Consider the following 27,259-nt stretch of genomic DNA (forward strand, 5'->3'; position numbering starts at 1 on the left):
AGTCATAAAATATATTATATATACTGTATATACTAGATTGGGGGAAAAATTATACAAACAAAACAATGGCTTCTCATCTAAAAGGTGTCACAAATGACGGATGAAGCAAGAAAAGCATTATGTGAGTATAGAAGAGATTGCAAACACCATCCTTGAAAATAGTGTTGAAGATGATCTTGAAAACGATACAACAGCGTTGGAGCCGGTTACACGTAAAGAAGCACTCAAGGCATCAAAAATGCTTAATAACTTTTTGATGCAACATGAAAGCACCACACCCGAGCTTTTGGATGCAATAAGGAAGATTATGGATGAGTTTCATGTTGATTTAAATTATATGAAAAAGCAAACTACAATTGAATCATATTTTACAAAGATGTAATAGCTATATTTTTATTAATATAAGGGAATTATTAATTTATAGTTTTATTGGGACCATATTTTTATACAGGGTTTTCAAAAAAATTATTATCTTATTATCTTATCGAAATTGATCATTTTTTGAACTGGCCCAAGTCGGGACCGGACAAAATTATTAATTTAGAGAGATTATTAATTAATCGAGTATTAATTTACAGAGGTTTTACTGTATATATATAGTTTGAGTTAGAACATTTTATAGTTGAAGAAAAAGTTTACTAGAATTACATTCAATCCCCTTCTGTAATTCTTGCTGCATTGTTAGGGACTAACAGTAACTTTCATTGATCAATAATATATTCTCTTACCCAGTTGGTAAGAGACCAGGACGTAGACCATAGGGGCTTAGGGATTGAACCTAGTAAGTTATTATCGGGTAAAATTTAAAAGTAATCCTAATTAACCATAATCACCTATTCACCCCTCTAGGTGTATTTTCAATTATCTTTTCAAATATTAATGTTGTATTATCTAAGATTTCAGGGTCATCTAACTCTTTGTATGCTTATTGTATTTTGAATACAATTAATCAATGAAATCATTTACTAACAAAAGAAAGTAATAAGAGTAGAATAATGTAATTTTATGTATGTTCATATTGAGAGTTTTTTCTGAATTATTTTGTAAGTTTTGTTTCTTCTTCTTTTTTTAATTAATTTGTTGTAACCGAGCTATTTTGTAATGTAAATATTATTTTTTTTTATTTGAAGACTTTGTAAAAGATTAGGAATCAAAATGTATTTATAATTTTTTTGTTATCTAATTTTATAATATAACAGATATGATGTTATCTTTTATAATCCAATGATTATAATTGTTTTGACAGTACAATATTATAATTACCAAGTATTTGAAACCTCGGTTGCTTTTTTTTTTATCGTAGGGAAGCCCGACCGCTACGATAAAAAAATTCAAAAAGTGTGATATCTGTTTTTTCTGGGAAACAAATGCAAATTTTTTAGAAGGATATCAGATTTTTTGAATTTTTTTGATGGCCCAGCTTTATTAACGATGATTTCAGAATTTTTTTTAAGGATTAAACTGAAATAATATTTTTATTTATGTACAAGTTATGAACACTAAATCTCCTTATTCTCGAAAGATTTCATTCTATTAATACAATGACATTCATTTCAATTTGTATTTACTTTGAATATAATATTTATATAAGAAATCGCTAAATTTAATTTATTTAAATCAACATTTATTCTTGAATATTCTTTATCAATTATATTAATTTGGACACAAAATATTAATTTCTAAAAAATAATAGCTCTAGGTATTTATATTAATAATAAGTTTATAATAATACTGATTAAAATGTTAATTAAAATACAGATACCGGAATCAGACTTTGACATTTGGGCAGGGGTGAAGTACTTTACAAGCATACTTTAGACAAGTGGGAAGATGAAGACCAGATAGGCAGAAAAAGCATACTTCATTTTAAATGCTTGGATCCTCTCTGAACAATTTATATACGGGATTTTAACCTGAGTTATTCTCAAGTTCAAATCAAAAATGGTACCTACGCATACTGAAGAAGCTGAGATTGGTGGGCAGGACAAGTCAAACAACACTGTGCAGGTGAGTAATACTTGATTTCTTGTCCATTGTATAGTTGTACTCAACGAACTGTTTAATGTTTTAATGTTTGTTACTAAATAAAGTATGTTCACTTGTGGTTATTGGACGGTTAGTTTCTTGCCGCCATTGAAAGTGCAAGATTTTGTACAGACCGGAATGTTGATCATCATGATTCTTTTGTACAACAATTGCATTCGGTTGCATTAATTGCTAAGGAATTGATTAATCAGGTGAAATTCATTTCTTTTTCTTCATTTTGTAAATTGCTGTGAGATTCTTTGGTGCAGAGATTGAATAGTAGTTTTAATTCCCTACATAAAATTCTCGAATTGCCTCCATTGTAAGTAAGTGTAAGACTTTGCCCTAAAAAATGTAAGCTTAAGACTTTTCACCAGATAGATATGTTGATACAAGAAATCTCGGTTGATGCCAGTGCCCAGATAAATGTACAGGAATACAAGAAATTTCATCAGGATAACATACAATAAACTATTTTAGTTGCACAAGTTTCTGAGAAATTGTTGAATCAGAATCTAATGGAATAGGTCAGCAGTTACTGGAAAATGCAAGTCAATTTAGGATTATGTGTTGATGATATAACTTATGGTACACGTCACAACCCAATCCCAATATGCTGTAAGAGAATATTTATTAATTGTCATAAAATGGCCATGTTAGTTGAAATTCCTGAATAAAGTTATAGTTAAAGTTTGTAAGAAAGAGTTGAATGAAAGTATAATTCCTTTTTCAGGCGATAGGTTAACTGTATTTACTTGTTCAATAATTCAGCGTGTTAAGGTGTATCTCCTGAATTCTGATGGGAAGTGGGATGACCGGGGCACAGGGTATTTGACTGTTCATCACACGAAGGTCTGCCTTTTCTAGTGCTTAAAATTTATTTTATTCTGTTACTGACCATAAACATTCTCTTCATATTTGTGTCTGCGCTACTTGGATTTTCATTATATTCTCTTTCTGTTGATCTGTAGTCTCTTCATGTATGTGCCTGTGCAGGCATGCGCCTGTCTGCATACGTGATTATTAAAGATCTTTTTTGGAATCCATTATAATAAAACTTAGAACACAGGGATCAGAAGATCATGTCTTGTATGTTGTTGATGAAGAGGACAGTGATACTTTACTCTTGCACCATATCAGTCCAGAAGATATATACAGAAAGGAAGAAGGTTCTATCTTCGATTTCACTAATGCAATTTAATCGATAAGCTTTGTAAGGTGCCATCTGTTGCCTTCGCAGAGTAATTTTTTTTTTTTATCTAATCATAAGAGTACTATCCTCAGATACAATAATTTCTTGGAGAGATCAGGAGTATTCATCTGAAATAGCTCTTAGCTTTCAAAAATACACAGACTGCTTCTACATATGGCAAGTAGTGTACATTTATATGAGTCATCTTTTTGTTCCTAATCCCCTCTTATATTTCCCTATTTTCTTTATCATATTATTCCATCAACTAATGGTACTATATTAATGCAGGGATCAAATATGTTGTGCACAAAGAAGTAGACAATTTAAATCTCCCAACAGTAAGTGTATTAGCTGTTAACATACATTTCATTTACCAAAATAAAATTTGGAAACACCAGGTTCTATGACTGCAATTGTTTTTGAGATCTAAGGTCCTCTGTTTATTCAATTAATTTTCGGTTTTCTGTTGTTAAGTTGGAGGACTTGCTTTTTGTGGCAATTAAGGTATTTGAGTTTCTAGAATTAATATATTCGTTTTGAATGTTAGTCCAACATTTCCCACATCCGGAACTGACTTTGGAAGATGCTATAAAGCACAAAGAGCACACAGCTCAATCCAAAAAAGAAAGGGATCCAGTTCAACAATTTTCTGTTTCAGAATTGACTTGGGGAGATGCTCTAAAGCACAAAGAACACTCTGAAACTATGTTTTCTGCCTCAGTAGTCGCACAAACTGGATATGAAAAAATATTCAGGGGAGTAAGGAAGAGGTCATCCGGAAAATGGGGAGCAGAAATAAGAGATCCCTTCAAATTTGCTAGAGTTTGGTTAGGTACTTTTGATACTGCTGAAGCAGCTGCTAGGGCATATGATGAAGCTGCCTTTAAATTCAAAGGTGAAAGAGCAAGACTGAATTTCCCTGAAAAATTTATATCAGTCATACCATCCCACTTGCCAGAATTTGCTCCTCCGACAACTCTTTTTCCAGTAACCCCATTGTTGCAACCACTTGAACTTTATCAAGCACAAGAAATTCAGAATTCTATAAGTGGCTATTGGGAATCCCCGCAATATTTCCCAGATCCAAACCTGACTTTGAAAGAAGCTATGAATTACGAAGAGCATGTTGGGTGCGAAAAGAAAGGTACGTTGTGGTGAAAATTATTTTAATGGAATTGACTATGCATGTCATGTTACAACATTCACAGTAATATTAGGCAAATATGTCATCTAATATGCAACAGCCCGCACTTCCGGACTATTAAATCTAAATCAAAACTAAAACAAAATACAATTTCTTGATCAAAAAGTCTATTACAAAGGTCACTATTACAAATGCGCATCTAAAAGCGGAAGCGGTCCAAAAGTCAATCTACTCCAATACTAAGATCCTCGAACTTCAATGCTATCCAACTCGAACTCGTAGGCGAAACCTGAAATTGTAAGAACGAGCTATACAGTCCAGCAAGTACAAATTGAATAACTATCTAACCAGAAAACAATGGGTGTTTTTAATAAAATGATTTTTCTCAAAACAATAATAATTTTGTAAAAACAATTTCTAAAATAAATCAAACCTAAAGTTTTATATTTTAAAATTCAGAATTTAAAACAGAAGAGAGCAGATTTTTATAACAGATCAGAACAGAGTAAAACAGAACGAAACGATAATTCTTATAAATACCACAGTCTTGATCTACGGCTACACTTTGCCGGTAGCTGGCATCTAATTCTTATTCTTATTCTTTATACCACACTTTGCCAGTGGTCGGCATATAAAGTTCAATAATTACGCGCCCTTAATAGGTATCTAAAATTGCACACTCGTGCGCCTACTAAGGGTATCTAAGGCTAGTTCCGGAACTATAGCGTAAATTACGAACGGGTCGAAAACGTAGAGACTGAGTTTCAAAAGATTCTCTTATCTTATTTCTTACACAGTTCGAAACAGAATTCCTATATCTTATACGAAATTCGAAAATCAGAGTATCAAAACTTTTCCGAAAATAAAAGTAAGTCAAAAAGTACTTACCCCAAAGCCTGACCAGATCTGATTATAGCCTTTTTGACCATCTAAATGACATTATCTTGGAAAACACGAAACACAAAAGTTGAAGATAACGAAAAGACCTCTCCGAAAAGTCTAGAATCACTGAATTCTGACTTACGATGAATTTTCCATGAATTTTATAAGATTGCTGATTTTTGCTGAGAAGAGCCCTACGAATTTTTATATTAAAAACGAGGAAGACGAATATGGTGTATTTATAATTATACCAAACCCTATATCTTAACCTACAAGTTATCCATATTAGTATCTGATCCAAATTTTAGGTCCATTAGTCTAATTCAATTTTAAATCCTAGTCCTTATCTAATTTTAATTCTTTTTATTCCATTATTTTATTATTAATCAAATTCTAAAAATTACGAGATATTACATAATATTTGTGTTAAATGCGTTGGGTTGTTAATCAAATACATTATTGATTGTGTGTCAGGGCTCAGTTGTTAAAATTACTGTTAAATTTCCATAATAATTACCTTTGACGACATATTCTAAATATATAGTCTTTGAATATATATTGGTTTGACGTACTATTCAATTAATTTATCAGGCTGAGCATTTAGAGTCTCTACTTTACTTCTTATTTTAATTTTGATTGTGCATGTTTATTTTATGAGTTAATTGCATATTGTGTACCTGAAGTTTCATAATTGTGCACTTTGTGTACCTGAAGTTTATATCTAGCAAAATGCATGCTAAAATTTTAAAAACCTTGCAAAACGCATACTTCCGTTAAATAATATTAACTCCGTTAGTGTGCTCTGAGAAGTGTAGAAAGAATGCAGGGCAAACAAGTCCTTTTTTCCTCCATACGCGTGTGTCACGTGCATGTAGTTCATCTTTGTAGTCCTTCAAATGGAATTTTAATAATTCTACAAAGTAATTTTTACCAAAAAAGTTTTAAAAATAAAACTTCCCTTTACGTGCACGCGGGAATATATATGTTCTTTTTGACTGGGCACTAAAGTTTATCAAAAAAAATTACTTAATATATTATTAAACTAAATAATAAAAGAGTAATGCTAAGAAAAAATATTTTTAAATATCATGCTAATTTAATTGGTATTATTGGTATGAAATTTAATTAGTATTATTGGTATAATTTCATGTGGTACATTTTTATTTAGCAAAAAAAAATCTGATACGTGACATTTTATAACTATTCTGGAAATTATTTTGTACATTAGTTCGTAGTTCCGTAATAAAAAATGAATATCTAAATTAAATATTATTAAATGAATATCTAAATTAAATATTCTTAATTCTTTTAAAATAAGCTTAGATTAAAAAATATTTCTAATCTATAAGCGAAATCTCATTTATTTGATTTCAACTCTGTTTTATTTCACCACTATATCCCTATTTTTTTTCTTTTTTTATCATAGATAACCCGCAACCGCTACCCTTCGGGTGCGCAATGGGTAAACCTTACGGGCTCACGTAATAGCCTGTAAATCACTGAACCAAGATAAACCGCATTTAAGTTCAAGAAGCATAATCATAAATTTTCCTCTTGTAGGATTCGAACTTGTGACCAAGAGGATAGTTATCCCCTCTTTAACCAACTGAGCCGACCCTTGCGGGCAATTACCCTGCAATTCTATGTTATTTTTTTAAGAAAAATATTATTATTATTGAAATATTATTGTAGTTGAACTTTTTATTATAATCATACTGAGTTGCACAAAGAACGTAATCTTATAATTTTATAAATTATTTATTTGACATAATTTATTTTTATTTTTGAATAGATAATAATGTCTCTATAATTGTTTTATTATGGTATAATAAATAAAATAAATAATCGTATTAACATTAATTTAATAGATAAATTATTAGCTCTTACTTAGTACGGTTTATTTTCTAGTATTCTAAAAATCCTCAATTTATTTATAAGTAGTTGTACACATGCTAGTGTCCTAAATATCCTCGATTTTATAAAATCTCTGATTAGTCTTTAAAAAATATTTTACTATTTTTTTCTTGAAATTCAATTAAATTTTATAAATTATTTTTGAAGTGTTTGTTCAATAATAAATAAACTAATATATTAAACATTATTAAAATATTATATCCAATTTTTTCCGATTAATCTCTTCTATCAATTTCCCGTTTGCTAATTATTCTCAAATCATTTTTTATTTCCGATTTTTACATATGAGATGTGAATAGTAGTGTATAAATTTAATCAAATCAAACACGTTATTATGAATGTGTGTCATATCTTATATTTCTAAAACAATGGTATATTTGATACTCCCTTTGTCCCAGATTCTTTAGATTGAGGGACGAGGGATCGGCACGCATTTTAAAATTTCCGTAAAATATGATTTTCTAAATAATTTAAATACTTTTTTAGATAAAAATATAATGTTTAAACTGAGACGAAGGAAGTATAGTTTATCTAATCAAATTAGTATTATTTATAAATAATAATTACTTTTCATAAGATAAATATATGAGTATGCACAGAAAATATATCTTACAAATTTATATGAATTATATTTGGTAAAGTAAAAGCAACAAGCAATGCAATAAATATATTTTGTTTTTGCACGTACACAGCTACCACTAGGAAAAGACATGTTTTCCCTACATTCATTCTTAATTTACTGATCTGACAAACGCCGTTAACGGCAATATGACAGAAGTATTCATTTGGCCATGATTTTGAAAGTTCAGCATGCAATTTGCTAGATATTGAACTTCAGGTACACAAAGTGCATAATTCTTTAACTTTAGGTACACACTATGCAATTAACTTTTATTTTATTTACGAGCCCTATTGGCCAAAAACATACATTATAATAATTCCATCAAAAAATAATACCTCATAACATGAAGAAAAGTTTGTTTCTATTAATGTAAACTCTTTTTTTCTAAAACCTCAAGGTTTAAGGATTTAACTTAATTGGATCTGATTACATCTTTATCAAAATCTTTAGATGATACTGCAGTAGATGAACCAGTTGAAGAATTACACATTGCAGATAATGGTTTTGCTATGAATACTGTGTCTAAGTCTTCTAAAAGCCAATCCAAAAAATCACTACCTTGTCAAGAAACCACTGACATTGAAGACGATCCATTAGTGTCAGATCATTCGCATCAGCTAGTGATAGTGAAAGATGCTACACATAACAAGGGGTTCACTATGGAAGCAGAACACAACCCAACCATCAATGTCATAGATAAAACATGCATAAAAGAAGATGTGAAGAAACCTGAAAAAGGTATTACTTTTGACATTCTTAGCGAGCATTTTGGGAAATCACTGGATGATGCAGCAAACAGCTTCCATGGTAAGTTTTTCCAACATTTTCTTGTGCTTCCATGTCTTGGCTTGCTTTTTTAATAATCAGTGTCTAACCAAATTTTGGTAGATACACCTAATCCATAACCTTTTATCTTGTTCTAAATGTTCACTGATTTTAGTTAGCCGGTCCACATTTAAACGCATATGTAGAAGTCATGGCATTAGAAGGTGGAAACATGGAAAGTGTAGGACGGGTATTCAGAATTTCTCTAAGCTAAGGAAAGTGAATGATAAGGAACTGAGTAAAATGGATTATGTTTATTCAGGGATACCCTCTTTGCAAGATCTAGCTGTTGCTCGGACACCCCAAGACATGGATAAGATAAATGTGAAGGCAACCTATGATGGAGTTGCTATCAGGTTTGAGCTGCTTAATTCATCGGGAATGGCAGAGTTGGAAGATAATGTGATTGAGAGGCTAAAATTGGAGAGAGACGCATTCAGCATCAAGTTTGAAGATGAGGAAGGTGATTGGGTTTTAATTGCCTGTGACAAGGATGTGCAAAAATGTATTGAAATCACAAGATCATTAGGAAAAACAATTACTAAGATGTTGGTTGATCTGCCCATCAGTCATTCTAGACCTTGATACCAGATGGTCTTTTTTTCTCTTCTATTTCTTTTGAGAAATATGGATTTACATATTGCATTTTCACCATAATTTGCTTACCGTCTTTGTATAAAACTCTACCTGTAGTTCTAGCACTTGTTCACACAGTAAGCTGGTGTTTACATGTTAGGTTTTCTAATAAGACAGTGTTTGATTACATGGAGAATTTGTACATCACACTTTTTCATCAGTGAGATTCATATTAACATATTTGAAACAAGTTTAGCCTATTTTTATTTAAAATTAAATAAATGACCGATTTCTGAAAAGTTGACCAAATTTAGTCGATAGATTCCCAATTATGAAGTATTCACTTTATATGAGATACCCAAGTATCTCATATATGAAATATCCAACTACTAGTTATACTCCCTCCGTCCCAAAATGTTTTTCCCATTTTGACTTTGTGTACTATTCATGGTAAGCTATTAACTACTAATTTACGTCTAATCTATAAGATCAAACATAGTCATGAGTGATTTTGTTGAATTCATATTTATGAATATTTTAATACAATGAAGTTTTTATATTTAATACTAATACGAAATTAATGATATTAATTAGGGCTGTCAAAAAAATTCGAAAAATCCGATATTCGTCCGAAAAATCCGCATTCGTATCCGAAATAAAGCGAATATTATCCGTATCCGAAACAAAGCGGATATTATCCGTATTCGAATCCGACGATTGCGGATACGAATACGGATATAGGCATATTCGTATTCGATAATATCTGTATCTGAATAAATATATTTTATATTTAAATATTTAAATAATTTAAAAATATATTATATTAAATTTATAGTGTGTTTATGTGTTATATATACATATATATTATGTTTATAAAATTTTATAGACATATTTAGTTCAACAATTTAAAGATAACGATTATATTGAAAAAATAAATAAAATTAATTTTTTGAAAAATTAAAATATGATTAAATCACTTTATCTCTTATTTTAATTTTTTTAAATGAATTTTTAATTTTTACTATTTTTTTAATAATTTTTCATTTTTTTAATTTTTAATATAAAATAAAAAAATCTGATTGAAAATCGGATTCGGATCCGGATATTATCCGTATCCGGATAGTATCCGTCGGATCCGGATTCAGATGTTATTCTTTATATATTTCCGGATTCGGATGCGGATACGGATATGGATTTTCGGATTCGGATCCGGATACGGATATAGGCAGATCCGTATCCGAATTATCCGTTTGACAGCCCTAATATTAACAATCAAAAGTATGTATTGGCAAATGTGTCTAACACAAAGAGGAAACGTTTTTAGAGACGGAGGAAGTACAAGTTTGGATACCCAATTGAAGGTGGAGTATTCAATCGGCTAAAATTGACAATTTATTTCAGAATGATTGTTTTGGTTAAATTTTTTTGTAAAAATTGTTTATTTTTGTCATTTTTACCAATAATAAGGCTGTCTTGACCTGGATCACTATTGATATTTTAGCTCTCTTTCTGTACTTAAGTGAAACAGTTACTAGGACCTGACCTTGACTTCATACGTTTGTAGAAAATTCGGGCCCTGTGTTTATATCATTATGTTATTGAACCTTTTGAATAGTAATCACGTATGTAAGGCCAATAGATGTATCTAGTTTTAATTTGAAAAGCCAGACTAGAGTGGCCTCTCATTGTTCTATCACTGTCACAGTCTAGTAGTAATGAACCTCATCTGCAAGCGAATCATGCCGGTGTTTTGACGCAGCAAAGAGAGGTGCAGACTTCTTGCTCAGAAGGAACACAATAATAAGTGTCATCATGGATTTTAGTAGGAACAGGCGACGAAATGATCATGATGCTATCCAATGGAGGATTTCATCTTACCTGGACAGTTTCTTCGTCCTCTATGGTCTTGGTCCGAAAAGACAAAAATCACAAAATTTGCTTATTCGGTTTTGGGCAGCAACCAACCATACTAGTGAAGATAGAACAAAATTTGCTTATTCAGTTATGACTTCTATCTGTTTGCCTGTCTTTGAATACATAAATAGAGACTTCGCTTTGAGTTGTGGTATTCCTCTTACAGCTATGCTGGGTTGAAAATGGTTAGTGAAACAATCAATTTATTCGTTTCCTTATACTAAGGCATCAGTGTCATAAAAGTATTACCTTCTTGTATAGCTCACGTAACAAACTGGTTAATTGTTTCCTTTTCTTTATAATTTCTATGATTATTTTCCTTGCACCAGTTTATCTCCTCCGTGTGCTGTCCCTTTCTTGAAGGAACAGAACGAATATATAAGCCTGACATCAGATTCAATTCATCTAAGTTTCTGCTATTCCGTCGTCTGACTCTTGTTAGTTAAAAGCTGATTGTTACTAACAAAACATTGCACTGCACTTTGTACTATCTACTAATGCCAGTTCCACCCATTGTTGCAGATAACACAAGTTAAACACCCCTTCCGCCTCAACCTTCAGGGTATAGATGTAAGACTTTTCTTCAGAAACAAATATATCGAGATTAATTTTTAAGGTATCTAAGCAAGCAATACTTTATTGCCAGCTTCCATTAAGTGCATCCAAGGAAATTGATCATGTGTTAGGAGTAGTGTGTCAAGAATTTGGACTCCCTCTCGCTCAATGTTGGGTCATCGGAGACCTTGATTTGTGCACTTCTGATCATTTGAGAGGTACTACAGAAGCATTGGTTGTGACCAAATATGCAACTTCTACACTTTATGAATCCATAACATCATGGTGCGAGTTCAAAAGAGCTTGTTGGCAAATGTGTATGAGAAAAGATCAGGGCGCTGTAGGCAAAGCATTTCTATCTCATAAACCATGCTTTTGCAGTGACATAACACAATTCAGCATTACTAAATACCCATTGGCACACTTTGTGAGAAGGTGTGGGGCTATGGCTTGCTTTACAATATGTTTGCAGAGCTTTATAACCGGAAATAGAGATTATGTACTGGAGTTTTTTCTGCCACATGAAAAAATAAATAGTTCTCATCCTCGAACCTTGTTAAAAGCCTTATTGGCAACTTTGAAGGAACATTTCCAAACTTTTGTTGTTGTTTCGGGAGAAGGTCTAGGAGAAGAGAAAAATGTTGTAGTTGTAGACACTTCTATGCACAAAGAACTCCAGCCTTATATAGTAGGTGAATATTTTGGAGATGAAAGCAGAGTCACTGCAATAGTGCATTGCAATGGGCAATTGACGGTGAAAGATGATCCACGACAAGATAAGGACGTTTTGGATGAAGACAAAGATAACTCAAGCGGTCAGTCTTATGTAAAAACTGGAATCAAGGAAATCTCACGAAGAAAAATTGATAATGCTGCAGAGATTATTGATTGTAAGTCTTTGTACCTTTATGTATTCCTGTTTCATCTTGGTTTTTTCTTAGATGATTTCAATTTGTTCAATCATTCACTTGTTTCTTCATAGTGGATGAACTGGGAGAAGGTTTACCAGCTGAACTCATCGAGTGTAATGAACCTCAATCTTTCAGTTCCCAAGCCAAGAGATCTCTGCCTTGGAAACAAATACATCAATTTAAAAATTGCAGAGAAATTAAGAAAGAAAGAATTGAACTAGATCCTTCACATAAGCAAATGTTAGAGCAAGATACTTTAAATCAGAAAGGGGCTGGAACAGAAAAAGATGAAAGAAGCATTCATGGAAGACACATCAGTTTTGGGAGTCTCAGCGAGCATTTGGGAAGACCGCTTGCCGATGCCGCCAAAAGCTTTAACGGCAAGTTTTTTTTTGAACTATGCTCTCGCACGTTTCAGTTTGCTTATTTTCATGAAAACAACTATGTTTTAAACAACTTTCACTAAATTTAAACTTTATAACCATTAATCTTGTTTCAAATCTTTAATCTTGTAGTTAGTCGATCGACATTCAAACGCATGTGTAGAGAAAACGGTATTACTAGGTGGAAATCCAACAAGAGGCAGGTGGAGAGAACTCCATTAACAAGTAAAAATAATCATCGTTGTCGCTTGCCTCCCATGGAAGATACAGCTATCTGTTGGAAAATATGAAAATATGGGTATAAGTCCCATATTGGTAAGTCATATTTTTGAGCATTATGACTAAAAGATATGTGAGATATGATGATATTCTCTTAATAATGGAAATTATTATTTTCCATTAGAATTTGGCTCAAATATTATGGCATAAATTAATTTGATTTTGTTTCAGATTAATTGATATGGTGTATGTCTTGATATATTTAATCTGATTCTGTTTCAGATTATTTATGGAATAGAGTAGCTTGCAAGTATTACACCGGTTCCATAACTAATGATATTTAATTATGAAAAAGAGTAGCGCACAAGTCTATCTACACCTATATAAACACCTCTAAGGCGTTAGGGTTAGACACACCAAAAACATATTCGACTCTAAACACAAATCTTTCTCTCTCTCGGTGATAGTTTCGTGCCCGTTCAAACTCGCTGAAGGTGCTCGTTATCCGTAACGCCGCCGCTACCTCGTTTTATCCTGGGAGGCTATCGACTCGCACATACGGTGAGAGGCGAAATAGCTTTAAGGAGACATTTTCAACTGGACTCGAGAATCTCTCTTCTGTTTATATCTTTTCTTCCTCCGTTTGATTTCGTTTACTCACGCACACACTTGTTTGATTATTTGTATTAATCGCAGATTGTTTTCACAATCTTAAAGCTATTTATTTTATATACATCTGTGACTGATACATCTGTATCTGCTTGTTTTGTTGAGTAACAGATCGATGGAGAACCAAACTGTGAACGATTCGATGAACATGACGGCTGATCCCAACGCACAGATCAATGGATCTGATGGGATTCACCAGCAGCCAATTAACCCTAACGCACGGATCGTACGATCTGATGGGGGTCAAACGCCTGTTGGACATGTGCCTTCGGGACATGTGCCTGTGGGACACACTGTCATTGGACAGTTTAGTGTTCCTCTTGAACAGATATCAGCAGGATTCACTCCTCCGATCATACCTGCGGTGCCTACTGGTGTGCATACACCTGTAGTATAGACGCACGTACCATCTGTTCCACCCGTGGTGCCTGCTACACCTGTTATGCCAACTGTGCCTGCTGCACATGCTGAAAAACCTGAGAAGTTCAACGGAACGAACTTCAAACGTTGGCAACAAAAGATGCACTTTTATCTGACCACGTTGCATATGGATCGCTTCCTTAAGGAAGAACCACCGTTGCTCACTGCTGAGAGTAACATGCAGACTGTGTATGCTGCTGATCCTTAAGGAAGAACCATCGTTGCTCACTGCTGAGAGTAACATGCAGACTGTGTATGCTGCTGATGCTTGGAAGCACTCCGACTACATCTGTCGGAACTATGTGTTAAATTGTTTGTCTGACTCGTTGTATAACGTATACAGCGCGAAGCCAACAGCTAAGGTCTTATGGGAGTCACTTGACCATAAGTATAAAATCGAGGACGCTGGGGCAAAGAAGTGGATTGTTGGCCGCTTTCTTGATTATAAGATGGCAGACTCTAAGACTGTGGTCAGTCAGGTGCAGGAACTGCAAGTGATCATTCATGACATTCATGCTGAGGGAATGGTCATAAGTGAGTCTTTCCAAGTTGCTGCTGTTATTGAAAAGTTCCACCTGAATGGAAAGATTTCAAGAACTACCTTAAGCACAAGCGAAAGGAGATGTCTATGGAGGATCTTATTGTTAGACTTCGTATTGAAGAAGACAACAGAGGGTCCGAGAAGAAAGTTAACGTTGCCACTGAGAAGGCAAACATGGTGGAGCATGCTCAAAGCTCCAAGCCCAAGAAGGCTAATTCTGGTAAAGGGGCAAAGCTGGCACCCAAGGGAGGGATTTCGAAGTCGAAATTTCAAGGGAAGTGCTACAACTGTGATAAAGTTGGTCATAGGTCTTCTGACTGCAAGAAGCCCAAGAAGCCCAACAAGAAGAAAGAAGCAAACATGGTAGAGAATATCTCCAAGGAGATGGGTGACATAGACCTCTGTGCTACGGTCTCTGAAGTGAACCTGGTCGGTTCTAATCCACATGAATGGTGGATTGATACTGGTGCTACTAGGCATGTTTGCTCAGACAAGGCGGTTTTCTCTAGCCTCAAAGCTTCTGATGCTGGTGAGAAGCTCTACATGGGGAATTCAGCAACTTCTACCATTGAGGGTGAAGGCACGGTGATCCTGAAGATGACCTCTGGGAAGAATCTGACTTTGAAGAATGTACTTTATGTGCCTGATATTCGCAAGAACCTTGTGTCTGGTTCTCTGTTGAATAAGCAAGGCTTTCGTATTGTAATAGAGTCAGATAAAGTTATTTTGTCTAAGAGTGGTATGTTTGTAGGCAAGGGTTATTTAACTGATGGGCTTTTTAAGCTCAATGTAATGTCCGTTAAGGACGATAATGAAATGAAGAATTCTTCTGCTTACTTGCTTGAGTCTCCTAATTTATGGCATGCTAGATTAGGACATGTAAATTATGACACTTTACGACGTTTAAGTGCAAAAGAATACATACCTAAACTTACTATCAATCCAAAACATAAGTGTGAGACTTGTGTTGAGGCAAAATTAACGAGATCATCATTTAAACGTGTGGAAAGGAACACCAAAGTGCTAGACCTAATACATAGCGACATATGTGATTTAAAATTCGCTCCAACAAGAGGAGGAAACAAGTATTTTATTACATTCATTGATGTTTGTACAAAATACTGCTATGTATATTTGTTGAAAAGCAAAGATGAAGCTATAGATAAATTTAAAATCTATAAGGAAGAAGTTGAGACACAACAAACTGAGAAAATCAAAACGATACGAAGTGATCGTGGAGGTGAATATGTTGAACCGTTTGGGGAATTCTGTTCACAACATGGTATAATCCATGAGGTCACTGCACCATACTCCCCTCAGTCAAATGGTGTGGCTGAAAGGAAGAATCGCACTCTGAAAGAGATGATGAATGCGATATTGTTAAGCTCTGGGCTCCCACAATCGATGTGGGGAGAAGCCATCTTAAGCACAAATAATATTTTAAATATTACGATGCGCAAGAATAAGGATGTAAGTCCTTATGAAATGTGGAAGAAAAAGAAACCAAGTTACCAATACCTGAAAGTGTGGGGGTGCCTTGCAAAGGTACTGATCCCTACACCGAAGAAGGTGAAGATAGGTCCTAAGACTGTGGATTGTGTCTTCATCGGATATCCTCCACACAGCACTGCATATCGGTTTCTTGTTCATGAATCCAAGATTCCTGATATTCAAAAGAATACCATTATGGAATCAAGAAATGCCTCATTTTTTGAGACGATGTTTCCCTGTAATCCAGGAAACCAACAACCTACGACGTCTAAACGATCTCATGAGTCTGTAGATGACGATAATGAGAGTGACGAAAGTGAAGACGAAAATGTGGGGGTAGTGAGAAGGAGCAAAAGACAACGAACGGAGAAATCCTATGGGTCTGATTTTATGACCTATTTGCTCGAAGAAGGTGACCCAAAAACTTATAAGGAGGCGGTTACCTCACCTGATGGGCCTATGTGGAAAGAGGCCATCAAGAATGAAGTTGATTCAATTATGCAAAATCATACTTGGGAATTAGTGGACTTGCCAACTGGTTGCAAACCATTAGGTAGCAAGTGGGTTTTCAAGAAGAAGTTGAAAACTGATGGCACTATTGATAAGTATAAGGCCAGACTTGTAATTAAAGGATACAAGCAACAAAAAGGCCTTGATTACTTTGATACATATTCTCCTGTAACGAGAATAACGTCCATAAGGATGATGTTTGCTATTGCTGCAATGCGTAATCTAACTGTACATCAAATGGATGTGAAAACAGCTTTCCTAAATGGAGACATAGATGAAGAAATCTATATGGAACAACCTGAAGGGTTTGTTGTCCCAGGACAAGAAAGGAAAGTGTGTAGATTGGTGAAATCATTGTATGGTTTGAAACAAGCGCCTATGAAATGGCATGAAAAATTTGATGAGGTCGTGCTGGCCAATGGTTTCAAAATCAATGAATGTGATAGTTGTGCCTATTACAAGGATAACGAGAACAACTATGTCAAGGAGAATGACAATGGCTATGTCATGATGACACTATATGTAGATGATCTACTTATTGCTGGAAGCAATGATAAAGTTATCAAATCTACAAAGGACATGTTGAAATCAAGGTTCGACATGAAAGATATGGGACTAGCAAATGTAATTCTGGGAATTCAAATTTCTAGAACATCAGAGGGTCTCGCATTAAGTCAACCACATTATGTTGACAAGATCCTTGAGAAGTTTCTTAAGGATGACTTTGAGAAAGCTAGGACACCTGTGGATATGACTTTGCACCTATCCAAGAACAAAGGTGTAGCTGTTTCCCAATTGGAATACTCGAGGATAATTGGTAGTCTGATGTACCTCATGAGTTGTACAAGACCAGACATTGCATACTCAATTAGCAAGTTGAGTAGGTTTACGAGTAATCCGGGAGCTGATCACTGGAAAGCGATTATAAGGGTACTAAGGTACTTGAGGGGAACTCGAGACTATGGACTGCACTATGGCAGATACCCAGCAGTATTAGAAGGATATACTGACGTAAATTGGATATCTAGCAAGAAAGCACTTAAGTCTACGAGTGGCTATGTGTTTACATTAGCTGGAGCGGCAATATCATGGAAATCCTCAAAACAAACGGTGATAACTCATTCCACGATGGAAGCTGAGTTTGTGGCACTAGATAAATGCGCCGAAGAGGCTGAATATCTACGTCAGTTTTTGGAGGATATTCCAAGATGACCAAAGCCTGTAACTGCAATAGGGATTCACTGTGATAGTCAATCCGCTATTGGCAGAGCACAGAGCACGATGTATAATGGAAAGTCTCGTCATATACGACGACGACACAGTTCCATTAGACAATTGATCTCAACCGGAATTATCACTATCGACTATATACCGTCAAAGGATAATATCGCGGATCCACTAACCAAAGGGTTATCAAGAGAAGTGGTTGAGAAATCATCGAGAGGGATGGGCCTTAAGCCTATTGCTTAACGGCATCATGGTGGACACCCAACCATTGCTGACTGGAGATCCCAAGAACTTGGTTCAATGGGACAACTAAATCATGATGACCAAATCACTGTGGGGGTAGCCCCTGGCCTGTTCCTATGATGAGGAAACAGTGAGACCCGTAAGGTACGAGGTTAAGCTTTGAGCCTTTAATGATCTTTGATGAATACATGGAGCTCAGGAGTGAACGCATGGAATTCAGTTGAGTAAACGCGGGTTACTCTATAAGATAAAGATCACCTATGTGGGAGAGAAGTGGGGCCGCTTCAAAGGAGAATTGCGAGGCACAATTCTTTAGAAACTTCTGCAGAACCAGGACGATGTTCCATGGCCAAAATGGACATACTCATGAGAGCTGAACGAGTCAGAAACGATATAGTGATAAGTATATCATCGTTTATATAAACGGTCGAACAGTTCAAGGACAAGCACGTCTACTGTCTACCAGTAAAGTCGGTATGCTTACTCGAGCGAAGGTTCAAGGAGCATTCTCTACCTATCGTATGCTATATCTGATCGAAGAAACTATCACCAAGTCAAACTCCGTGTCTGTCTGTCTGTCTGTCTGGTGTGTGCTACTAAGATCACCAATCTCACCCATGTGGGGGATTGTTGGAAAATATGGGTATAAGTCCCATATTGGTAAGTCATATTTTTGAGCATTATGACTAAAAGATGTGTGAGATATGATGATATTCTCTTAATAATGGAAATTATTATTTTCCATTAGAATTTGGCTCAAATATTATGGCATAAATTAATTTGATTTTGTTTCAGATTAATTGATATGGTGTATGTCTTGATATATTTAATCTGATTCTGTTTCAGATTATTTATGGAATAGAGTAGCTTGCAAGTATTACACCGATTCCATAATTAATGATATTTAATTATGGAAAAGAGTAGCGCACAAGTCTATCTACACCTATATAAACACCTCTAAGGCGTTAGGGTTAGACACACCAAAAACATATTCGCCTCTAAACACAAATCTCTCTCTCTCGGTGATAGTTTCGTGCCCGTTCAAGCTCGCTGAAGGTGCTCGTTATCCGTAACGCCGCCGCTACCTCGTTTTTTCCTGGGAGGCTATCGACTCGCACATACGGTGAGAGGCGAAATAGCTTTAAGGAGACAGTTTCAACTGGACTCGAGGATCTCTCTTCTGTTTATATCTTTTCTTCCTCCGTTTGATTTCGTTTACTCACGCACACACTTGTTTGATTATTTGTATTAATCGCAGATTGTTTTCACACTATCACTGGTGCAACGCAAAACATGACTGAGGTAAGTGTGAAGGCAGTGTACAGAGGTGTTATGTTAAGGTTTGAACTGCCTCTGTCATCAGGAATGCGAGAGCTGGAAGGAAATCTGATTGAGAGGCTACATTTAGAGAGGGAAAAGTTGAGCATCAAGTATCAAGATGATGAAGGTGACTGGGTTTTAATTGCATGTGAGAAGGATATCCAGAAATGTTTGGATATTGCGAAATATCTGGAGAAAACAACAATTAGGATGTTGGTTGAACCGCCCATCCATCATCAGGGACCTTGAGAAAATAACTGTTATGCATTTTATTCCTTGTTTACTTAATGTATTGTATGAATAACTTCATAAATTCTTTACACAGACCTATTGATTACATAAAATGAAAATTTCTACTGTAACGATTTCATTTCTTAAATGTAATTTTTGAATAACGCAGAATAAACTATTTGTTATAATATGATTATCACATGATCAATATTGTGAGCTTGTAATAGTAGGGCTATGAACTAGCACTTGAAATTGCATACATGCAATTAATGCCTTATTCCTTGCATTGTTTATAAAAGTCATGCAATTGTGAATGAAAAGAACACACCAGCAACAATCTCTCCTTTGCTTGCATTCTTTTTATTACCTCTCTGCCCCTTTTATTTAATACAACTATTGTTATAATATAGTTAGTATTTTACAACACGTTATCAACACGAAGTCCTGCCGAAACTGAGAAGATATACTTTTAATTTAAATTTACATATATATGAGTAGACGTGGTTACACCCTCTACATATAATTTATATATATATATATGACCGAAGTAGACGTGGTTATACCCTTTACTAATAATTTAAATATATATGGTCGGAGCACCGCCTGTTATTTTACGGTACCATTTAATTTTGGGTAATACCGAAGTATAGTGGGAACCTCAATTTATAATTTGCATAGCTATCGGATAATAACTTTTTGACCCTAACTAACTTATGCAGGATTATCCACTTTAATTTATTATTGGTCGGAGATAACCTGCATACGCAAACGTCCGTATGGTGGGTGAAAATCCATTTGTCATTTTATATATAGATCTGTTTATATTATCAATGATAATAATGATATATACATTGATTATTGCGTACTTGTTAACACACCTGATTAACTAGGAATTTATGTAATATTTACATTAATGAATTAAAATTTAATAATTTTCGTGTTAATTCAGATTTAGTATGACAAATATTACAAGTTTGTCGTTTGTTGCCTTGGACATTTCTGGCGATAATTATTTATCATGGGTACAAGATGTAAAGTTGCATTTGGGTTCAAAGAAATTAAGCGATACAATAAAGGCAGAAAATAAATCTACGGCTGAAGAAAACTTTACCTCTATAATTTTTCTCCGACACCACATGCATGAAGATTTAAAATCTGAGTACTTGGAAGTCGAAGATACCTTTATTTTATGGGAAAATCTAAAGGATAGGTTCGATCACCAAAAACTAGTTTATCTACCTGCAGCTGAAAATGATTGGGTTAATTTAAGACTTCAGGATTTTAAGAGTGTCCGAGCATATAGCTCTGCTTTGTTCAAAATAAGTTATAGGCTTATTATGTGTGGTGAGAAAGTTACGGAAAAAAGAAAAATCGATAAAACACTATCAACTTTTCACCCAAACAATATCAACTTAGCAGAGATATACAGGGAGCGCAAATTTACTAAGTTCGGGGATCTTCTATCAATTCTCCTCGTTGCAGAACAGAATCATGAATTGGTGATTAAGAATCATCAATCCCGTCCAACAGGATCTGCCCCATTACCTGAAGTAAATAACATCTCATTCCGGCAGAATGTACGTGGAAAAGGGTATAGAGGTGGACGGGGCCAAGGGCGGTACCGTGGACGAGGTCGGAGCCACGGGCATTTTCGTCCATATAACAACTCTGGTCACCGGAAGTGACAATCTGAATCACAGAGTAAAAGAAAGGCACCGCGAGGAGGAAAAACTGAAAATGTTTGCTATAGGTGCGGCATGGATGGGCACTGGATACGTAATTGTCATACCTCAGATCATCTTGTTAAGCTATACCAATCTTCTCAAAAATCAAAAGAGAAAATGGTAGAAACAAATTTCGCCAACAATAATATAGATGATTTTCCGAGAATCACAACTGGAGGAATAAGCATTAATGGTCTGAATGAACCTAGCGAAACTCCCATATGGGAGGCTGAAGATTAGTTTCATATAATTACTATAGTAGTATGTATTGTGTGCTTTATTTTGTTTGAACTATGTAGTGTGTTATGTTCTTATCAAATAAATTATGTTTCTTAATTATATACAGAATGGATTCTGAAGATATATGCATTGTTGATTGTGGTACAACTCATACAATTCTACAGAACCGAAAATATTTTACCCAAATAACCAAAACTGAAGTTCAAGTCGGAACGATTTCCGGCATATCTAATATAATCGAAGGTTTTGGAAAAGTTAGTTTCGTCCTACCTAATGATACCCACATACACATTCCAAATGCATTATATTCTAGTAAGTCTACTAGAAATCTTCTTAGTTTTAAAGATATTCGACTCAATAATTTTCACATCGAAACTACCTTTGAGGCTAATAGAGAATATCTTCTTATTACTTCCGCTAATCCTAGCAACAAGGAAATCTTAGAAAAGTTTCACTCACTTTTCTCAGGATTATATATGATGAAAATTAGAACTATTGAGTCACACAATGTCATTGCTTCCAAACTCATAGATCCAAAATCTTTTACACTTTGGCATGAAAGATTAGGCCATCCTGGCGTCTCTATGATGCGTCGTATTATAGAGAATTCTAATGGTCATTCTCTTAAAGATTTTAAAGTTCTTTCCAACAATGACCTTCCATGTTCAGCATGTTCATTAGGAAAATTGATTACTGGACCATTTCCTGTTAAAGTTCGGCTTGAAAGTCCAACTTTTCTAGAAAGAATCCAAGGCGACATATGTGGACCTATACACCCATCATCTGGCCCATTTAGGTACTTCATGGTATTAATTGATGCCTCAACAAGATGGTCTCATATTTGTCTTCTCTCAACTCGTAATGATGCTTTTGCAAAATTACTTGCCCAAATAATTAAATTACGAGCTCAATTCCCAGATCATTGCATTAAGTCAATTCGTCTAGATAATGCCGGTGAATTCACATCCGCAACCTTTGTCGACTATTGCATGTCTGTAGGAATATCAGTTGAACACCCAGTTCCTCATGTACATACACAAAATGGGTTAGCTGAGTCCTTTATCAAAAGACTCCAACTTATTGCAAGACCGCTGTTATTGAAAGCAAAATTACCTACATCTATTTGGGGTCACGCAATACTTCATGCTGCTAATATTATTAGGATTAGACCAACTTCCTACAACCAACATTCTCCACTACAACTGGTACTTGGTCAAGTTCCTAATATTTCTCACTTCAAAATTTTCGGAAGTGCTGTATATGTACCGATTGCTCCACCACAAAGATCGAAGATGGGAGCTCAAAGAAGAGTAGGTATCTATGTTGGTTTTGATTCCACATCTATAATTAGATATCTGGAACCTCTAACCGAAGATTTATTTACCGCAAGATATGCAGATTGTCATTTTGACGAGTCTATGTTTCCTCCCTTAGGGGGAGATAAACATTCAAATAAAGTTAATCCAGACCTCACATGGAATGCATCAGGATTATATTTTCTAGATCCACGTACCGGTCAATGCGAACTTGAAGTTAAAAGAATTATCCATATGCAAAATATCGCAAACCAAATGCCTGACGCATTTAATGATTCTAGAAATATAACTAAATCTCATATACCTGCAGTAAATACTCCAGCTAGAACAGATATACCAATTCAAAAATCAGATACAAAAGAATTGGTTACAGAATCAAAGCCACGCCTGAAGCGTGGTAGACCGGTCGGTGCAAAAGATGTTGCACCACGAAAAAGAAAAATAAAGAAAATTGCCCCTGAAGTGGCACATGCTCCAGAAGAAGCAAATACCCCTGAAGTGGTATTATCTCCTGAAGAGATTTCAGTCCCTGAAGATACGGGATTAAACAATCATGAAATTTCAATAAATTATGTGCATGATATGAAATTATGGGATCGAAGTAAAGCCATAATCGATGATGTATTTGTGTATTCCGCAGCATTGGATGTCGACATAAATTCTGATCCTGAACCACAAAGTGTGGATGAATGCCGTCGAAGAAAAGACTGGCCAAAATGGAAAGACGCAATCTAAACAGAATTAAATTCATTGCGTAAAAGAGAAGTATTTGGACCAGTTGTCCAAACACCAATTGGTATGAATCCTGTCGGGAATAAATTGGTATTCATAAGAAAACAGAATGAAAATAATGAAATTATGAGATATAATGCCCGACTTGTAGCACAAGGGTTTTCTCAAAGGCCTGGCATTGATTATCAAGACATACTCGCCAGTGATGGATGAAATTACTTTTCGTTTCATATTAGGTATGGCATCTAAAAAAAAATTGGAAACACGTCTTATGGACGTCATTACTGCATACCTATATGGTTCACTTGATACTGAAATTTTTATGAAAATCCCAGAAGGGTTAAAAATGGATGAGTTCAAGAAATCTCGTCATATATACTCCATTAAACTTCAACGATCATTGTATGGATTGAAACAATCTGGTCGTATGTGGTATACCAGACTTAGTCATTATTTACAAAAGAATGGGTATATTAGTAATCAAATTTTGCCATGTGTTTTTATCAAAAAATCACAATCTGGTTTTGTGATTATTGCTGTATATGTGGATGATTTAAACCTTGTAGGAACAACTACAGAGGTTGATGAAGCTGCCATATATCTAAAGACAGAGTTTGAAATGAAAGATCTTGGAAGGACAAAATATTGCCTTGGTATACAAGTGGAGCACTTGTCATCGGGAATTTTCCTCCACCAATCTACATATACAGAAAAGGTTTTGAATAGATTTTATATGGATAAATCTCATCCCTTGACTACTCCAATGGTGGTTAGATCTTTAGAACCTGATAAAGATCCATTTCGACCACGAGAAGATGGTGAAGAGTTCTTGGTCCTGAAATCCCATATCTTGGAGCAATTGGTGCACTTATGTATCTTGCAAATAATATAATACCAGATATTGTATTTGTTGTGAATTTATTGGCTAGATTTAGCTCTGCTCCGATGGACAGACATTGGAATGGGATCAAGCATATATTTTGTTATCTTCGTGGAACAATTGATTTTTGGGTTATTCTTCCCGAAAAACTCAACATCTCAGCTGATCGGATATGCAGATGCTGGATATTTGTCAGATCCTCATTTTGGAAAATCACAAACTGGATATGTATTTACATATTGTGATGCAGCCATTTCCTGGAAATCCACGAAGCAGACTACAGTGGCAACCTCAACAAATCACTCAGAACTTATTGCAATTCATGAAGCCAGTAGAGAATGTGTTTGGTTGCGGTCTATCATAAAAAATATTCAAGAATCATGTGGATTACCGGATATCACAAGAAGTCCTACTGTCATGTTTGAGGACAACACTGCATGCATTGATCAACTCAGGGAAGGATATATCAAAGGAGACAGGACGAAGCACATCTCACCAAAATTCTTCTACACTCATGAACTTCAAAAGAATGGTGAAATCGATATACAACAAATTCGATCATGCGACAATCTTGCTGATTTATTCACGAAATCATTACCGAATTCAACATTTGGGAAGTTGCGACATAATATTGGAATGCGACGACTTAAAGATTTGTTACAACAAAACTTCAGAGAATGATTAGTTTTTCAAAGGGGAGATTGTACTCTTTTTCCTTCGACAAAGTTTTTATCCCACTGAGTTTTTCTTTGGCAAGGTTTTAATGAGGCAATCTATGATCCATAGTGACAATCAAAGGGGAGTGTTATAATATGATTATCACATGGTCAATATTGTGAACTTGTAATAGTAGGGCTATGAACTAGCAGTTGAAATTGCATACATGCAATTAATGCTTTATTCCTTGCATTGCCTATAAAAGTCATGCAATTGTGAATGAAAAGAATACGCTATCAACAATCTCTCATTTGTTTGCATTCTTTTTATCATCTCTCTGCCCCTTATATTTAATGCAGCTATTGTTATAATATAGTTAGTATTTTAGAACACTATTCACACAGTAAAAACAGTAACTTTTTTTAATTGAAAATATAAACACCAAAATAAATATTTTATTCAAAATTTCTTACTTTTAGTAAAATTGTGGTATTGTGATTTGATTTGTGAGACTAACACTGTAAAACACACACACTGAGACACACACACTGAGACACACACAAACAGCTAGAAACACCAAGAATGGCTGCCAGAGCTCTGCTCCTCCCCAAATCACTCCCACTTCTAAACCCAAATCCAAAACCCCTCTTAAACCCTAACCCTAATTATCTCCACTTCCCTAAAAAACCCAAATCCCCAATTTCACTCCCGCCCCTCAAATCCACCACCTCCATTTCTCAACCCGACCCGGTTCTCACAACCCCACCAAAAACCCGGGTCCGTATCCTCTCCGAAGCTCTCCCATTCATCCAGAAGTTTCGAAACAAAACAATTGTTGTTAAGTACGGTGGGGCCGCCATGAAATCAGGTAATCTCCAGGCTTCTGTTATTGCTGATCTTGTTTTGCTTTCTTGTGTTGGTATTCGCATTGTTTTTGTTCACGGTGGTGGCCCGGAAATTAATCTTTGGCTTTCGAAACTCGGGATTAAGCCCAATTTTCTTAATGGGTTGAGGGTTACTGATGCTGATACTATGGAGATAGTGTCTATGGTTTTGATTGGGAAAGTTAATAAAATGTTGGTTAGTTTGATTAATAAAGCGGGTGGGACCGCGGTTGGGTTATCTGGGATTGATGGGAGGTTATTGACTGCTTCGCCTGCGATTAATGCAGCGGAGTTGGGGTTTGTGGGGGATATTGCGTCGGTTGATTCGGGTGTTATTAGGCCTTTGATTGATAATGGATGTATCCCGGTGATTGCGTCCGTGGCGGCGGATGGGAATGGGCAAATGTATAATATTAATGCGGATACGGTGGCGGGGGAGTTGGCTGCGGCGTTGGGTGCGGAGAAGTTGATTTTGTTGACGGATGTTGTCGGGATTTTGGAGGATAGGAATGATGTAGGGAGTTTGGTTAAGGAGATTGATATTAAGGGTGTGAAGAGGATGATGGAGGAGGGGAAGATTGCGGGTGGGATGATTCCAAAGGTGAATTGTTGTGTTAGGTCACTTGCGCAAGGGGTGAGGACTACGAGTATTATTGATGGTGGGTTGGAACATTCGTTGTTGCTTGAGATTTTGACGGATGAAGGTGCTGGGACTATGATTACCGGGTAATGGTATGTCTTTTGTATTTTGGGGTCATAAAGTTTTGATCTTTGGTGTTTGTTTTTTTGTTATAATTTCAAATCATCTCATTATGTTACTTGATTTGAACTTTTTGATGTTGTTTTGGCTTCAATTACTCGTGGTAATTTGTTTACCCAATTGAGTGATTACCGGGGGCTAATTTTTTTCGTGTAAGTTGTATAACTAGCTGTAGCAGAGATCTGTGGAGGTTAAAAGTAGTGTTATTGATCATCAATGATTAATTTGGATGGCCATACTTGTCAGCATAAA

At 35.2% G+C, this 27,259-nt stretch overlaps 4 protein-coding genes across 7 annotated transcripts; all 4 read left to right on the forward strand.

Moving 5' to 3' along the window:
* Positions 1 to 1,770: 1,770 nt before the first annotated feature.
* Positions 1,771 to 9,424, forward strand: LOC141670589 (uncharacterized). 3 transcript variants are annotated; one of them, XM_074476526.1, is made up of 9 exons: positions 1,771 to 2,007; positions 2,121 to 2,237; positions 2,797 to 2,877; positions 3,095 to 3,194; positions 3,310 to 3,394; positions 3,506 to 3,555; positions 3,765 to 4,361; positions 8,230 to 8,586; positions 8,720 to 9,424. In XM_074476526.1, the coding sequence occupies exons 1-9, from the start codon at positions 1,942 to 1,944 to the stop codon at positions 9,187 to 9,189; spliced, it is 1,923 nt and encodes a 640-aa protein (XP_074332627.1). In that variant the 5' UTR covers positions 1,771 to 1,941; the 3' UTR covers positions 9,190 to 9,424. The 3 variants fall into 3 exon arrangements, with proteins under 3 accessions (XP_074332627.1, XP_074332638.1, XP_074332634.1); XM_074476537.1 differs by having other exon boundaries at positions 8,867 to 9,424; XM_074476533.1 differs by having other exon boundaries at positions 8,275 to 8,586.
* A 1,368-nt stretch (positions 9,425 to 10,792) lies between these two features.
* Positions 10,793 to 20,053, forward strand: LOC141670611 (uncharacterized). 2 transcript variants are annotated; one of them, XM_074476548.1, is made up of 5 exons: positions 10,793 to 11,279; positions 11,424 to 11,531; positions 11,617 to 11,664; positions 11,741 to 12,539; positions 12,632 to 13,704. In XM_074476548.1, exons 1-5 carry the CDS (start codon positions 11,277 to 11,279, stop codon positions 13,024 to 13,026), a joined length of 1,353 nt encoding a protein of 450 aa, XP_074332649.1. In that variant the 5' UTR covers positions 10,793 to 11,276; the 3' UTR covers positions 13,027 to 13,704. The 2 variants fall into 2 exon arrangements, 1 of the variants encoding a protein (XP_074332649.1); XR_012554662.1 differs by lacking the exon at positions 11,424 to 11,531 and adding an exon at positions 19,522 to 20,053 and having other exon boundaries at positions 10,794 to 11,279; positions 12,632 to 13,258.
* Positions 20,054 to 21,885: 1,832 nt separating this feature from the next.
* LOC141711251 (uncharacterized) lies at positions 21,886 to 25,387 on the forward strand. Its single transcript, XM_074513655.1, has 3 exons — positions 21,886 to 23,092; positions 24,393 to 24,644; positions 24,756 to 25,387. Exons 1-3 carry the CDS (start codon positions 21,886 to 21,888, stop codon positions 25,385 to 25,387), a joined length of 2,091 nt encoding a protein of 696 aa, XP_074369756.1.
* Positions 25,388 to 25,866: 479 nt separating this feature from the next.
* On the forward strand, positions 25,867 to 27,259 carry LOC141670623 (uncharacterized). The gene has a single exon (XM_074476561.1). It carries the CDS (start codon positions 25,946 to 25,948, stop codon positions 26,975 to 26,977), a length of 1,032 nt encoding a protein of 343 aa, XP_074332662.1. The 5' UTR covers positions 25,867 to 25,945; the 3' UTR covers positions 26,978 to 27,259.

This window comes from Apium graveolens, chromosome 1 (assembly GCF_009905375.1).
Source record: "Apium graveolens cultivar Ventura chromosome 1, ASM990537v1, whole genome shotgun sequence".
In the NCBI taxonomy this organism is placed as follows: domain Eukaryota; kingdom Viridiplantae; phylum Streptophyta; class Magnoliopsida; order Apiales; family Apiaceae; genus Apium; species Apium graveolens.

Excerpts from the sequence above, each read along its gene's own strand:
- LOC141670611 (XM_074476548.1), top strand. Across the intron at positions 11,532-11,616 it reads TATTCCGTCGTCTGACTCTT|ATAACACAAGTTAAACACCC; the intron begins GTTAGTTAAAAG and ends CCATTGTTGCAG. Across the intron at positions 12,540-12,631 it reads TGCTGCAGAGATTATTGATT|TGGATGAACTGGGAGAAGGT; the intron begins GTAAGTCTTTGT and ends GTTTCTTCATAG.
- LOC141670589 (XM_074476526.1), top strand. The coding sequence starts at position 1,942 with ATGGTACCTACGCATACTGAAGAAGCTGAGATTGGTGGGCAGGACAAG. Across the intron at positions 2,238-2,796 it reads CTAAGGAATTGATTAATCAG|CGTGTTAAGGTGTATCTCCT; the intron begins GTGAAATTCATT and ends TCAATAATTCAG. Across the intron at positions 3,556-3,764 it reads ACAATTTAAATCTCCCAACA|TCCAACATTTCCCACATCCG; the intron begins GTAAGTGTATTA and ends TTTGAATGTTAG.
- LOC141670623 (XM_074476561.1), top strand. The coding sequence starts at position 25,946 with ATGGCTGCCAGAGCTCTGCTCCTCCCCAAATCACTCCCACTTCTAAAC.
- LOC141711251 (XM_074513655.1), top strand. The coding sequence starts at position 21,886 with ATGGATTCTGAAGATATATGCATTGTTGATTGTGGTACAACTCATACA. Across the intron at positions 23,093-24,392 it reads GGGAGCTCAAAGAAGAGTAG|GAACAACTACAGAGGTTGAT; the intron begins GTATCTATGTTG and ends TAAACCTTGTAG. Across the intron at positions 24,645-24,755 it reads ATTTCGACCACGAGAAGATG|ATTTAGCTCTGCTCCGATGG; the intron begins GTGAAGAGTTCT and ends TTTATTGGCTAG.